The sequence below is a fragment of the Dicentrarchus labrax genome, unplaced genomic scaffold, assembly GCF_905237075.1.
Source record: "Dicentrarchus labrax unplaced genomic scaffold, dlabrax2021, whole genome shotgun sequence".
NCBI classification, from domain to species: Eukaryota; Metazoa; Chordata; class Actinopteri; family Moronidae; genus Dicentrarchus; species Dicentrarchus labrax.
Genome location: NW_026136763.1, coordinates 26,769 through 40,991, shown reverse-complemented (window position 1 = coordinate 40,991; position 14,223 = coordinate 26,769). Strand labels below are relative to the sequence as shown.

Sequence of the window (14,223 nt, the reverse complement as noted above, 5' to 3'; positions counted from 1 at the left end):
TTTCTTTACTCTTTCTTAAGTCCCCTTCTTCATTCTGTCTTAACTCTGTGTCTTTAGGCTGTCTTTACTATCTTTCTTTACTCTCTTTCTTTAGTCTCTGTCTTTATTCTGTCTTTACTGTGTCTTTACTCTCGCTACTCTCTGTCTTTACTCCGTCTTTATTCTGTCTTTATTGTGTCTTTACTCTCTGTCATTACTTTGTCTTTATTCTTCTGTCTTTACTCTCTGTCTTTACTCAGTCTTTACTCTGTCTTTATTCTGTCTTTACTCCGTCTTTATTCTGTCTTTACTCTGTCTTTACACTGTCTTTACTCTCTTTCTTTACTCTTTCTTAAGTCTCTGTCTTCATTCTGTCTTTACTCTCTGTCTTTATTCTGTCTTTACTCTCTGTCTTTATTCTGTCTTTACTCTGTGTCTTTACGCTGTCTTTATTCTGTCTTTACTCTGTCTTTATTCTGTCTTTATTTTGTCTTTATTTTGTCTTTACTCTGTCTTTATTCTGTCTTTACTCTCTGTTTTTACTGTCTTTATTCTATCTTTGTTCTGTCTTTACTCTCTGTCTTTACTCTGTACTCTGTCCTCTCCGTCTTTATTCTGTCTTTACTCTGTGTCTTTACTCTGTCTTTACTTTGTCTTTATTCTGTCTTTACTCTCTGTCTTTATTCTGTCTTTACTCTGTGTCTTTACGCTGTCTTTACTCTGTCTTTACTATCTTTCTTTACTCTCTTCCTTTAGTCTGTCTTTACTCTGTCGTTACTCTCTTTCTCTCTGTTTTTACTCTGTCTTTATTCTGTCTTTACTCTGTGTCTGTACGCTGTCTTTACTCTGTCTTTACTATCTTTCTTTACTCTCTTTCTTTAGTCTCTGTCTTTACTCTGTCTTTACTCTCTTTACTCTCTGTTTTTACTCTGTCTTTATTCTGTCTTTACTCTCTGTCTGTACTCAGTCTTTACTCTGTCTTTATTCTGTCTTTACTCCGTCTTTATTCAGTCTTTATTGTGTCTTTACTCTCTGTCATTACTTTGTCTTTATTCTTCTGTCTTTACTCTCTGTCTTTACTCAGTCTTTACTCTGTCTTTATTTTGTCTTTACTCCGTCTTTATTCTGTCTTTACTCCGTCTTTATTCTGTCTTTACTCTGTCTTTACACTGTCTTTACTCTCTTTCTTTACTCTTTCTAAAGTCTCTGTCTTTATTCTGTCTTTACTCTCTGTCTTTATTCTGTCTTTACTCTCTGTCTTTATTTTGTCTTTACTCTCTGTCTTTATTCTGTCTTTACTCTGTCTTTACTCTCTGTCTTTATTCTGTCTTTACTCTCTGTCTTTATTCTGTCTTTACTCTCTGTCTTTATTTTGTCTTTACTCTCTGTCTTTATTCTGTCTTTACTCTCTGTCTTTATTTTGTCTTTACTCTCTGTCTTTATTCTGTCTTTACTCTGTCTTTACTCTCTGTCTTTACTTTGTCTTTATTCTGTCTTTACTCTCTGTCTTTATTCTCTTTACTCTGTCTTTACGCTGTCTTTACTCTGTCTTTACTCTGTCTTTACTATCTTTCTTTACTCTCTTCCTTTAGTCTCTGTCTTTATTCTGTCTTTACTCTGTCTTTACTCTTTTTACTCTGTTTTTACTCTGTCTTTACTCTCTGTCTTTACTCAGTCTTTACTCTGTCTTTATTCTGTCTTTACTCCGTCTTTATTCTCTTTATTCTCTGTCTTTATTCTGTCTTTACTCTCTGTCTTTATTCTGTCTTTACTCTGTGTCTTTATGCTGTCTTAACTCTGCCTTTACTCTTTCTTTACTCTCTGTCTTTATTCTGTCTTTACTCTCAGTCTTGACTCTCTTTACTCTCTGTTTTTACTCTGTCTTTATTCTGTCTTTACTCTGTCTTTATTCTTTCTTTACTCTCTGTCTTTACTCTGTACTCTCGATCTTTATTCTGTTTACTCTGTGTCTTTATTGTATCTTTGCTCTGTCTTTATTCTGTACTCTGTACTCTCGATCTTTATTCTGTCTTTACTCTGTGTCTTTATTCTGTCTTTACTCTGTCTTTACTCTCTTTACTCTGTTTTTACTGTCTTTATTCTGTCTTTACTCTCTGTCTTTATTCTGTCTTTATTTTGTCTTTACTCTCTGTCTTTATTCTGTCTTTACTCTGTTTTTACTGTCTTTATTCTATCTTTGTTCTGTCTTTACTCTCTGTCTTTACTCTGTCTTTACTCTCTGTCTTTATTCTGTCTTTACTCTCTTTACTATCTTTCTTTAGTCTGTCTTTACCCTGTCTTTATTCTTTCTTTACTCTCTGTCTTTATTCTGTCTTTACTCTCTTTACTATCTTTCTTTAGTCTGTCTTTATTCTTTCTTTACTCTCTGTCTTTACTCTGTACTCTCGATCTTTATTCTGTCTTTACTCTGTCTTTATTCTGTCTTTACTTTGTTTTTACTCTGTACTCTGCACTCTCGATCTTTATTCTGTCTTTACTCTGTGTCTTTATTCCATCTTTACTCTCTGTCTTTACTCTGTCTTTAGTCTGTCTTTATTCTGTCTTTACTGTGTCTTTACTCTCTTCCTTTAGTCTCTGTCTTCATCCTGTCTTTACTCTGTCTTTATTCCGTGTCTTTATTCTGTCTTTACTCTGTCTCTTTAAGCTGTCTTTACTCTGTCTTTACTCTTTTTCTTTAGTCTGTCTTTACTCTCTGTCTTTAGTCTGTCTTTACTCTGTATTTACTCTTTTTCTTTATTCTGTCTTTACTCTCTGTCTTTAGTCTGTCTTTACTCTCTCTCTTTACTCTGTCTTTATTCTGTCTTTACTCTGTCTTGACTCTGTCTTTACGCTGTCTTTACTCTCTTTCTTTAGTCTGTCTTCATTCTGTCTTTACTCTGTCTTTATTCTTTCTTTACTCTCTGTCTTTACTCTGTACTCTCGATCTTTATTCTGTTTACTCTGTGTCTTTATTGTATCTTTGCTCTGTCTTTATTCTGTACTCTGTACTCTCGATCTTAATTGTCTTTACTCTGTGTCTTTATTCTGTCTTTACTCTGTCTTTACTCTCTTTACTCTGTTTTTACTGTCTTTATTCTGTCTTTACTCTCTGTCTTTATTCTGTCTTTATTCTGTCTTTACTCTGTTTTTACTGTCTTTATTCTATCTTTGTTCTGTCTTTACTCTCTGTCTTTACTCTGTCTTTACTCTATGTCTTTATTCTGTCTTTACTCTCTTTACTATCTTTCTTTAGTCTGTCTTTACCCTGTCTTTATTTTTTCTTTACTCTCTGTCTTTATTCTGTCTTTACTCTCTTTACTATCTTTCTTTAGTCTGTCTTTATTCTTTCTTTACTCTGTCTTTACTCTGTACTCTCGATCTTTATTCTGTCTTTACTTTGTTTTTACTCTGTACTCTGCACTCTCGATCTTTATTCTGTCTTTACTCTGTGTCTTTATTCCATCTTTACTCTCTGTCTTTACTCTGTCTTTAGTCTGTCTTTATTCTGTCTTTACTGTGTCTTTACGCTGTCTTTACTCTCTTCCTTTAGTCTCTGTCTTCATCCTGTCTTTACTCTGTCTTTATTCCGTGTCTTTATTCTGTCTTTACTCTGTCTCTTTAAGCTGTCTTTACTCTGTCTTTACTCTTTTTCTTTAGTCTGTCTTTACTCTCTGTCTTTAGTCTGTCTTTACTCTGTATTTACTCTTTTTCTTTATTCTGTCTTTACTCTCTGTCTTTACTCTGTCTTTAGTCTGTCTTTACTCTCTCTCTTTACTCTGTCTTTATTCTGTCTTTACTCTGTCTTGACTCTGTCTTGACTCTGTCTTTACGCTGTCTTTACTCTCTTTCTTTACTCTCTTTCCTCAATTCAATTTTATTTGTATAGCGCCAATTCATAACAGAAGTTATCTCAGGACATTTTCAAATAGAGCAGGTCTAGACCGAACTCTTTAAAACATTATTTACAGAGACCCAACAGTACCACCATGAGCAAGACCTTGGAGACAAGGGCAAGGAAAAACTGCCTGTTAAAAGGCAGAAACCTAGGACAGATCCTTCGGCTCTAGGTGGGTGGTCGTCTGTCTCGACCAGTTGGGGTGAGAGAGAGAGAGAGAGAGAGAGAGAGAGAGAGAGGGAGAGAGAGACGCACAGCAACAACTACACTAATAGTAGTGACTGATGATGATGAACATGACAACAGCAACGATGGGGGACACTGAGCAGTGACAACAGCAACAACAGTAACCGTAGCAATAATAATACTTATAATAATAATAATAACAATAATATCAGTGATATTGGCAAGTGTAGTCAAGCAGGACCATGGCAGGAGGCTCCACCAGGATCCATGAGAACCTGCGAGACGAGAAAGCACAAGAACTCCGGGGAAGAAGTGAAGTTAGTAACATGCATTAATGGGACATGAATGAGTGAAGAAAGAGAGAGGAAGAGAGGAGCTCAGTGCACCATGGGAAATCCCCCGATAGTCTAGGCCTATAGCAGCATAACTAAGGGATGGTTCAGGACTCATCTGATCCAGCCCTAACTATAAGCTTTATCAAAGAGGAATGTCTTAAGCCTACTCTTGAATGTGGTGAGGGTGTCTGCCTCCCGAACCACAACTGGAAGCTGGTTCCACAGGAGAGGAGCTTGGTAACTGAAGGCTCTGGCTCCTGTTCTACTTTTAGAGACTATAGGAACCACAAGTAGCCCAGCATTCAGAGAACGTAGTGTTCTAGAGGGGTAATAGGGTACTATGAGCTCTTTAAGATATGAAGGGGCCTGACCATGAAGAGCTTTATAGGTGAGGAGGAGGATTTTAAATTCTATTCTACATTTTACAGGGAGCCAATGCAGAGAAGCTAGTACAGGAGAGATGTGATCTCTTTTTCTAGTTCCTGTACTCTCTTTCTTTAGTCTCGTCTTCATTCTGTCTTTACTCTGTCTTTATTCTGTGTCTTCATTCTGTCTTTACTCTCTTTATTCTGTGTCTTCATTCTGTCTTTACTCTCTCTTTATTCTGTGTCTTCATTCTGTCTTTACTCTCTCTTTATTCTGTGTCTTTATTCTGTGTCTTCATTCTGTCTTCACTCTCTCTTTATTCTGTGTCTTCATTCTGTCTTTACTCTCTCTTTATTCTGTGTCTTTATTCTGTGTCTTCATTCTGTCTTCACTCCTCTTTATTCTGTGTCTTTATTCTGTCTTTACTATCTTTTTTACTCTCTTTCTTTAGTCTCGTCTTCATTCTGTCTTTACTCTGTCTTTATTCTGTGTCTTCATTCTGTCTTTACTCTCTCTTTATTCTGTGTCTTCATTCTGTCTTTACTCTCTCTTTATTCTGTGTCTTTATTCTGTGTCTTCATTCTGTCTTCACTCTCTCTTTATTCTGTGTCTTTATTCTGTCTTTACTATCTTTTTTTACTCTCTTTCTTTAGTCTCGTCTTCATTCTGTCTTTACTCTCTCTTTATTCTGTGTCTTCATTCTGTCTTTACTCTCTCTTTATTCTGTGTCTTTATTCTGTGTCTTCATTCTGTCTTCACTCTCTCTTTATTCTGTGTCTTTATTCTGTCTTTACTATCTTTTTTTACTCTCTTTCTTTAGTCTCGTCTTCATTCTGTCTTTACTCTGTCTTTATTCTGTGTCTTCATTCTGTCTTTACTCTCTCTTTATTCTGTGTCTTCATTCTGTCTTTACTCTCTCTTTATTCTGTGTCTTCATTCTGTCTTTACTCTCTCTTTATTCTGTGTCTTTATTCTGTCTTTACTATCTTTTTTTACTCTCTTTCTTTAGTCTCGTCTTCATTCTGTCTTTACTCTGTCTTTATTCTGTGTCTTCATTCTGTCTTTACTCTGTCTTTATTCTGTGTCTTCATTCTGTCTTTACTCTCTCTTTACTGTCTTTATTCTGTGCTTCATTCTGTCTTTACTCTCTCTTTATTCTGTGTCTTTATTCTGTGTCTTCATTCTGTCTTTACTCTGTCTTTATTCTGTGTCTTCATTCTGTCTTTACTCTGTCTTTATTCTGTGTCTTCATTCTGTCTTTACTCTCTCTTTATTCTGTGTCTTTATTCTGTGTCTTCATTCTGTCTTTACTCTGTCTTTATTCTGTGTCTTCACTCTCTCTTTATTCTGTGTCTTTATTCTGTCTTTATTCTGTCTTTACTATCTCTCTTTCTTTAGTGTCAGTCTTTACTCTGTCTTTACTATGTCTCCGCAGTAAGAAGGCCTGTAAGTATTTCGATCAGGGTCGTGGCTCATGTCCATTCGGAGGAAAGTGTTTGTATCTTCATGCCTTCCCCGACGGAACCCGAGCGGAACCCGACCGGCCGAGGAAACAGCTGAGCTCCGAGGGGAACGTGCGGGTCAGAAACTGTGACAGCCATTTTGATTCGAAGTTGTAGTTTTAGAGCTGCTTGGATTTGTAGTTTTTACAGTGTTTTTGTTCCATCAGTTCATGAACAGCGTCCGTCTGTGGGACTTCATCGAGGAGCGTGAGCAGCATTCAGTCCCGCCCCTGCCGTCCCTCGATGATGACATCACAGAGTTGAGGGAGCTCTTCATGCAGATGTCGGGGCCAAGCCATGACGGGCCAGAGACCGGACCAGACCAGTAGAGATTGGACCGGACCAGACCTGGAGTCAATGAAATATTAAATCACATGATCACTCTGCAGCTCTCCGCTCTGTTTCAATCATGTCTACACGTTTGATTATCGATTATTGGCATTTTATTTATTGTGTAAATAAGTAAACACAGTCAGTGTGAAGTCATTCAATGGTGGTGTGTTTATTTGTTTGTTTCTTTGTTGATGGCAGAACCTCTGTGCTTCATTCATACAGGGCTGCATTTTCGTTATTGATTAATTGATGAATTCATTGATTTGATCTAATTTAACTTATTCTATGAAATGTCAGAACAACGTTAATAACAGTTCCTCAGATTCAGAGATGATCTTTTAATCTTTGTATTGGTGAAAACGCAGGCTGAGCATATGGAGGACTAAAGTTGCTATTATAGGAAATTAAATAATTACTTTGATAAATAAAACAATTAAGTAATAAAGAATAATAAAGGCCTTGATTGTTAATTCATAATAATGAAATGTAAAAAAAACAGTTTCCCAATTTCTGTTTACATTTATTTATTTTCCATATATGAGTCAATAAATACATAAATAAATGTAAACACAAATTAGTGTAAACAGTAAATAATAAATTTTAAAATACATATGAAAATAAATTAATACAAAAAAAGGGTGTTTTCTATTTCTATTTATTGATCTTTAAATATACCTTTTTATTTTCCACAATTCTGTCTTTATTCCTTGATTTATTTGGTTATTTATTTATAATAATGGCAGCTTTAGTCCTCCATAGAGCACAGTTGTTCTATATTTAATATTTTCCAACAATACTGATGGAAACAATACAAACAACATAACGGGGCAAAAGATCAATCCACAACGATCAGTTCTCAGCCCTTTGTCATTTACAATGGATATTAGTAATGTTCATCTCTATGCAGATGATACAGTTCTATATTGTCATTGTGCCTTCGTTCAACTACATAATCATGAGCTAACAAGGCATGAAGCTAACATAATATTTGCAAGGCTAGGCTACCATCAGCTAACAGTAAAATAATGTAATAATAATATTAATATTCTTGAATTTCCCTCGGGATAAATAATGTATCTATCTATCTATCTATCTAGTAGCAAGGCTAAGCTTTTCAATTCAATTCAATTCAATTCAATTCAATTTTATTTGTATAGCACCAATTCATAACAGAAGTTTTCTCAGGACACTTTTCAAATAGAGCAGGTCTAGACCGAACTCTTTATAACATTATTTACAGAGACCCAACAGTACCACCATGAGCAAGACCTTGGAGACAAGGGCAAGGAAACACTGCCTGTTAAAAGGCAGAAACCTAGGACAGACACCTCGGCTCTAGGTGGGTGGGAGGGAGCCAGAGAGAAAGACAGACAGACAGGTGCACAGCAACAACAGTAGCAACAACTACACTAATAGTAGTGACTGATGATGAACATGAAGATGATGATGACGACGATAACGATGGGGGACAATGAGCAGTGACAATAGTAATAATATTAACTGTTGTAATAATAATAATAATAACAATAATATCAGTGATATTAGCAATGGGAGTCAAGCAGGACCATGGCAGGAGGCTCCACCTATCCTCAGCTAATAGGGCCTAAAACTAACAAAATATTAGCAAGGCTGAGCTACAATCAGCTAACAGGGCATAAAGCTAACATTATATTAGCATGGGTAGCAGTTGTTAAATATTAGCTATAAGCCAATAAGTCATCAAGCTAATCAGGACTCCTCTACATCTTCTACCTCTACCTCTGACATCTAAGATGGCGCCAAGGTGCGCTCACCTTTGCTCGCGCAGTGAAACACAGGAGGAGAGAGAAACATGCTGGTGCGCTCGTGCATCTCCGCCAGAGACGTGGCTGTGTGGATCGATACCGGACTCTGCGCTTCCAACTCTTCAGAGCAGATCGTGACACAGAACTCTCCGGCAAAACAAAGGGTGGAGGAATCTGTTTTTATACCAACAGTAGCTGGTGCAACGATGTGACAGTGATCCAACAGCACTGCTCTTCTAATGTGGAATATTTCATCATAAACTGCAAACTTTTTTACTCCCCCCAGTGAGTTCGTTTCATTCATTCTGGTCAGTGTTTACATTCCACCGCAGGCCAACGTGCAGGAGGCACAATTCAATTCAATTCAATTCAATTCAATTTTATTTGTATAGCGCCAATTCATAACAGAAGTTATCTCAGGACACTTTTCAAATAGAGCAGGTCTAGACCGAACTCTTTAACATTAATTACAGAGACCCAACAGTACCACCATGAGCAAGCACAGCGCACGCTCGCCGACCAGATACTGTGTGTGGGGCGGACTAACCCGGACTCCTTAGTTATTGTCCTTGGTGACTTTAACAAAGGAATCCTCAGCCACGAACTCCCCAAATACAAACAGTTTATTAAATGCCCGACCAGAGAGAAAAACATACTGGATCACTGTTGCACTACAGTCCTTAGAGCTTTTCACGCCGTCTCCCGCACTGCACTAGGCCTCTCTTACCACATCATGGTCCACCTGATTCCTTCATACAGGCAAAAAATTTAAACTCTGTAAAGCTGTTGTAAGGACATCAAAGCAGTGGATCAGTGAAGCTGTGGAGGACCTTCAGGCGTGTTTGGACTCTACTGACTGGGATGTTTTCAGGACTGCTATTGAAAGTCTGGATGAGTACACAGAGGCTGTGACATCATATATCAGCTTCTGTGAGGACTGCTGTGTACCATCATGCACCAGGGTGAGTTACAACAATGACAAATCCTGGTTCACAGCCAAACTCAGACAGTTACAGCTGCAGAAGGAGCAAGCGTTTAGGTGTGGGGACAGGAACAAGTTTAAGGAGTCAAAGTACAAGTTTAGTGAGAGAAGCTAAACGACAGTACTCTGAGAAACTCAAACACCAGTTCTCAGCCAACGACTCTGGTTCTGTCTGGAAGGGGCTCAGACAGATAACCAACTACAAGCCCAAAACCCCCCACTCCATCAACGACTTACGACTGGCAAACGAGCTAAATGAGTTCTACTGTCGCTTCGACAGACAAAGGAGCAGTCCTGACACCATCCCGCGTGACACCCCTCACCAGCCCCACTTCACCAGTCCCTCCCCCTGCATCTCACCAGCTCTTTGTGCCTGACTCCACCTGTAGGTGGATCACAGACTTCCTGTCTGACAGGAAACAGCAGGTGAAGCTGGGGAAAAATGTCTCCCAGACCATCAGCACCGGATCCCCCCAAGGCTGTACTCTTTCTCCTCTTCTCCCTGTACACCAGCAGCTGCACCTCCAGTCACCAGTCCGTCAGGCTGCTGAAGTTCATGTATGACACCTCCCTCATTGGGCTCATCTCTGGTGGAGCTTCTGGTGACCTGGTACAGCCAGAACAACCTGGAGCTAAAGGCTCTAAAAACAGTGGAGATGGTTGTGGACTTCATAAAGAACCCAGCCCCACCCGCCCCCATCATCCTGTGTGACTCCCCAGTTGACTCTGTGGAGTCCTTCCGCTTCCTGGGTACCATCGTTACCCAGGACCTCAAGTGGGAGCCCAGCAGAGGATTTACTTCCTGCGGCAGCTGAGGTGGTTCAACCTGCCAAAGACAATGATGGTGCACTTCTACACCACCATCATCGAGTCCATCCTCAACTCATCTATCACCACATGGTACGCTGTAGCCACTGCCAAGGACAGTGTATCATTCGATCTGCTGAGAAGGTGATTGGCTGCAATCTGCCATCCCTCCAGGACCTGTACGCCTCTAGGACCTGAGGCGTGCAGGCAAGATTGTGGCTGACCCCTCCCACCCCGGTCACAAACTCTTTGAAACACTCCCCTCTAGCGACCAAAACCTCTCACCACAAAAACAGTTTCTCTCTGTCTGCAGCTGGCCTCATTAACAAGGCCCGGATCCCCCACTGACACTGACTCTTATACCCACCCTGTATTTACAGTATGCATTACATTAATGCGCTCCCGTCTTCTTATCTTTATTTATTTAAATTTTGAAAGTACTTTATTTTTCTGTGTGACTTTTGTGTGATTTGTATATTTTATGCACCAATGCACCAGGACACATTCCTCATAGATTTAAAAACCTTCTTGGCAATAAACATAATTCTGATTTTGATTCTAGATCTCCTCCTGATGAGGAGCCTTACAGACCAAATGTTAATGGTCAGAGACACAAACATTATTTTCATTTCTTTATTTTTCACTCAGAAAGTTACATGAACAGATTCAGACCTCACTGTTCTTTCTCTGTCACCTTCAATTACTTTAATCCACTTGGAGCATCTTAACTCCTCACAGCTGAGAGCAGAGAGTCAGGCAGTAACAGGTGGCTGTGACACTTCCTGCTCCTGCTCCTCCTGCTCCTCCTGCTCTTGCTGCTCCTGCTCCTGCTCCTGCTCCTGCTCCTGCTCCTGCTCACAGTCAGACACCGACCTTTCCAGCTCTGTTCTCGGCTCAGTTTTGGTTCAGCGGTATATAGCTGCCTCAGATTTTGGCGGGCTAACTGACCCCAGTGACCAGACTGTCAGGCTGCCAGGTGGCGGTCGGGGGGGCAAAGAGGAGGCGGTAGGGGCCCAGAGGCTGCTGGGAAAAGAAGAAGTGGTGGAGAGGAAGACAGGAGGACTGTGTGAACCTGCTGCCACAACAGAGAAGGAATGGGAGCTGCTTATGGGAAGAAGGTCAGTGCAACTTGCTTCCTGTTTACTACCTGGAAGGATCAGCTGATCGACAAGAAATCATGATAACTGATTCACTTTTACCTTTTAACCATCTTCATAGTGTCATAGACGAGCCTAGCATGTAGCATATCTAACTACAGGAACTGTTATTGGAGCACAGAGCAAAAAGAGGCGGGGCTTAGGAAGGGTCACTGGTTGCTGGTGTCTGATTGGTTTACAAATAGGCTTATAGTATGTCATAGTGTTTTTATAATTAACATGTGTACACCGGCAGAGATCTGGTTTGTTGTTTTTTGAACAAAGATGTGAACGTATCTGCTTCTCCCTAACCCTAACCCTAACCTGTATACCAGGCAGACAGTGAACAGAGTTGATGTGTTAGAAGCAGGAAAAATGGGCAGCGTGAGGATCTGAGCCACTTTCACAAGAACCACATTGTGATAGGACGACTGGGTCAGAACATCTCGTGGGGGGGTTCCCGGTCTGCAGAGGTCAGTACCTATCAAAAGTTGTCCAAGGAAGGAACAGAACCAGAGACAGGGTCATGAGGGGCCGAGGCTCATTGATGCAGGTGGAGAGTGAAGGCTGGCCCGTGTGGTCCGATCCAACAGACGAGCTACTGTAGCTCAAACTGCTGAAACAATTAATGCTGGTTCTGATAGAAAGGGGTCAGAACACATAGTGCAGAGCAGTCTGTTTGTCTGGGACCAGTCAGTGACATCATTCAATGGAAAAGCAGAGAGGCTAAAAAATTACATCAACACTAACCTGAGGGTCGGGACCCCCAGTAGGGGTCGCCAAAGCTTTACGGGGGTCACAAGGCCTTCTTGATTTTAAGCGGTCTAAGAGAATTTATAAGAAGAGTTTTAAAAGCATGTATAGTTGACTATCTCAGCATTTTACTGATTTCTGATAATGTGAAAATACTATAAAACTTCAATTAATATCCCTTTTTTTCTTCAATCACTCAAATGATTTATTTAAACCAGTATGAATATAAGTTGTGTAAACCTTAATTATTATTTTATTATTATTATGAATGAATTGATCAAACTGTGTGGCATGTTCATATTTACAACAGATTAATTTCTGTATATAGTTGGTAAATTGGACCTGTATTCACTCAGTTATGGCAGAAACTAACTCATTCATTCACATTTACACACCAATGTTCAGCATCAGCAGCAGTTTGGGATTCAGTATTTTGCTCATCGTATATTAAATATATAAAGTATAAAAGGTATATAAAGTATATTAAATATATAAAATATAAAAAGTATATAAAGTATAAAGTATATTAAATATATAAAGTATAAAGTATATAAGGTATATTAAATATATAAAGTATATAAAGTATAAAAAGTATAAAGTATATTAAATATATAAAGTATAAAGTATATAAGGTATATTAAATATATAAAGTATATAAAGTATAAAAAGTATATAAATTATAAAGTATATAAAGTATATTTAGTATAAAGTATAGAATATAAAGTATATAAAATATAAAAAGTATAAAGTATATAAAATATATAAAGTATAAAGTATATTAAATATATAAAGTATATAAGGTATAAAGTATATAAAGTATATAAAATCTAAAAAGTATAAAGTATATTAAATATATAAAGTATAAAATATATAAAGTATAAAGTATATAAAGTATAAAGCATATAAAGTATATTAAGTATATAAAGTATAAAGTATATACAGTATAAAGTATATAAAGTATAAAGTATATAAAGTATAAAGTATATTAAGTATATTAAGTATAAAGTATATACAGTATAAAGTATATAAAGTATATAAAGTATAAAGTATATAAAGTATAAAGTATATTAAGTATATTAAGTATAAAGTATATAAAATATATAAAGTATAAAGTATATAAAATATATAAAGTATAAAGCATATAAAGTATAAAAAGTATATAAAGTATAAAGTATAAAGTATAAAAAGTATAAAGTATATTAAGTATAAAGTATATAAAGCATATAAAGTATATAAAGTATATAAAGTATAAAGTATAAAGTATTTATAGTGCTGAAGTCACTGTACTGTAATGAGCACCTGTTGAAGCGGGCGTGTTGGGGTTGTGTTTGTTGCCATGGTGACGAACAGCTGACAGCGGGGTGGGGGGTATTTTTAGTGTCAGCAGCAGATTTATTTAGTGACAGAGACACAATGTCACTGATATCTGCCACCTGCTGGGGACAGGAAGTGTAACCCAGGCACACATGGGTCGCAGGTCACATCCCAAAAACTAAAAGGAAGCTCATTTGTTCCCCTCCACACTCGTGTTGCATTCAATGACCTGATCCAGCTTTATGTTGGGGTGACAGTGAACACAACATAATAATATAAATAAAATAAAGACTAAAAATATGGAATAAAAATAAATATTAAATAAATAAAGTTATTACAAATAAACATTTGAATAAAGTTTTCTCTGTGTGTTTGACAGAATCAAGAATAAAAACAAAGAATATCAATTATTATTATTATAACACTGTACATGAGTTACTGTCAGCCAATCACAGCTCAGCTCAGCAGGTTTTGGTGATAATAAGTGGATCAGGTCCATTCAGGTCTGAGACTATCTTCAGCTGCGTTACGTAATGTCATTAACAATCCTCATTAGCAAGAGTCTGACCCAAGATCAGATCAATCACCATCCTCCGATCAATAAATCAGATCAGTGGTTTTCAGTGTGGACCACATTAAGGGGGGGAAAGAAAGTCTTGCACTGACCTTCAGAATAAAAGCAGTGGTGTTAATATACGGTTTGTAAATTAAAAAAATCTGTCAGAAAAACAGACAAACTGATTATTGATCGTCATTATTGTTTTTTGTACTAACTTTTCAAAGTGTGTGTGTGGGGGGGGGGCAGGTTTTTGCTGTCAGAGGTGTAATGTTGCTGTGTGTCCAGCAGAGGT

At 37.9% G+C, this 14,223-nt stretch overlaps 1 protein-coding gene across 1 annotated transcript in view; it reads left to right on the top strand.

The window, feature by feature from the left end:
- mkrn2 (makorin, ring finger protein, 2) overlaps window positions 1–6,749 on the top strand; it is a 35,423-nt gene extending 28,674 nt beyond the window's left edge. The window contains exons 14-15 of the mRNA XM_051393781.1: window positions 6,197–6,341; window positions 6,431–6,749. Of these exons, the coding sequence (XP_051249741.1) occupies window positions 6,197–6,341; window positions 6,431–6,592 (307 nt within the window). The 3' untranslated portion in view covers window positions 6,593–6,749. The remainder of the gene's footprint in view (window positions 1–6,196; window positions 6,342–6,430) is intronic.
- The last annotated feature ends 7,474 nt before the right edge of the window (window positions 6,750–14,223 follow it).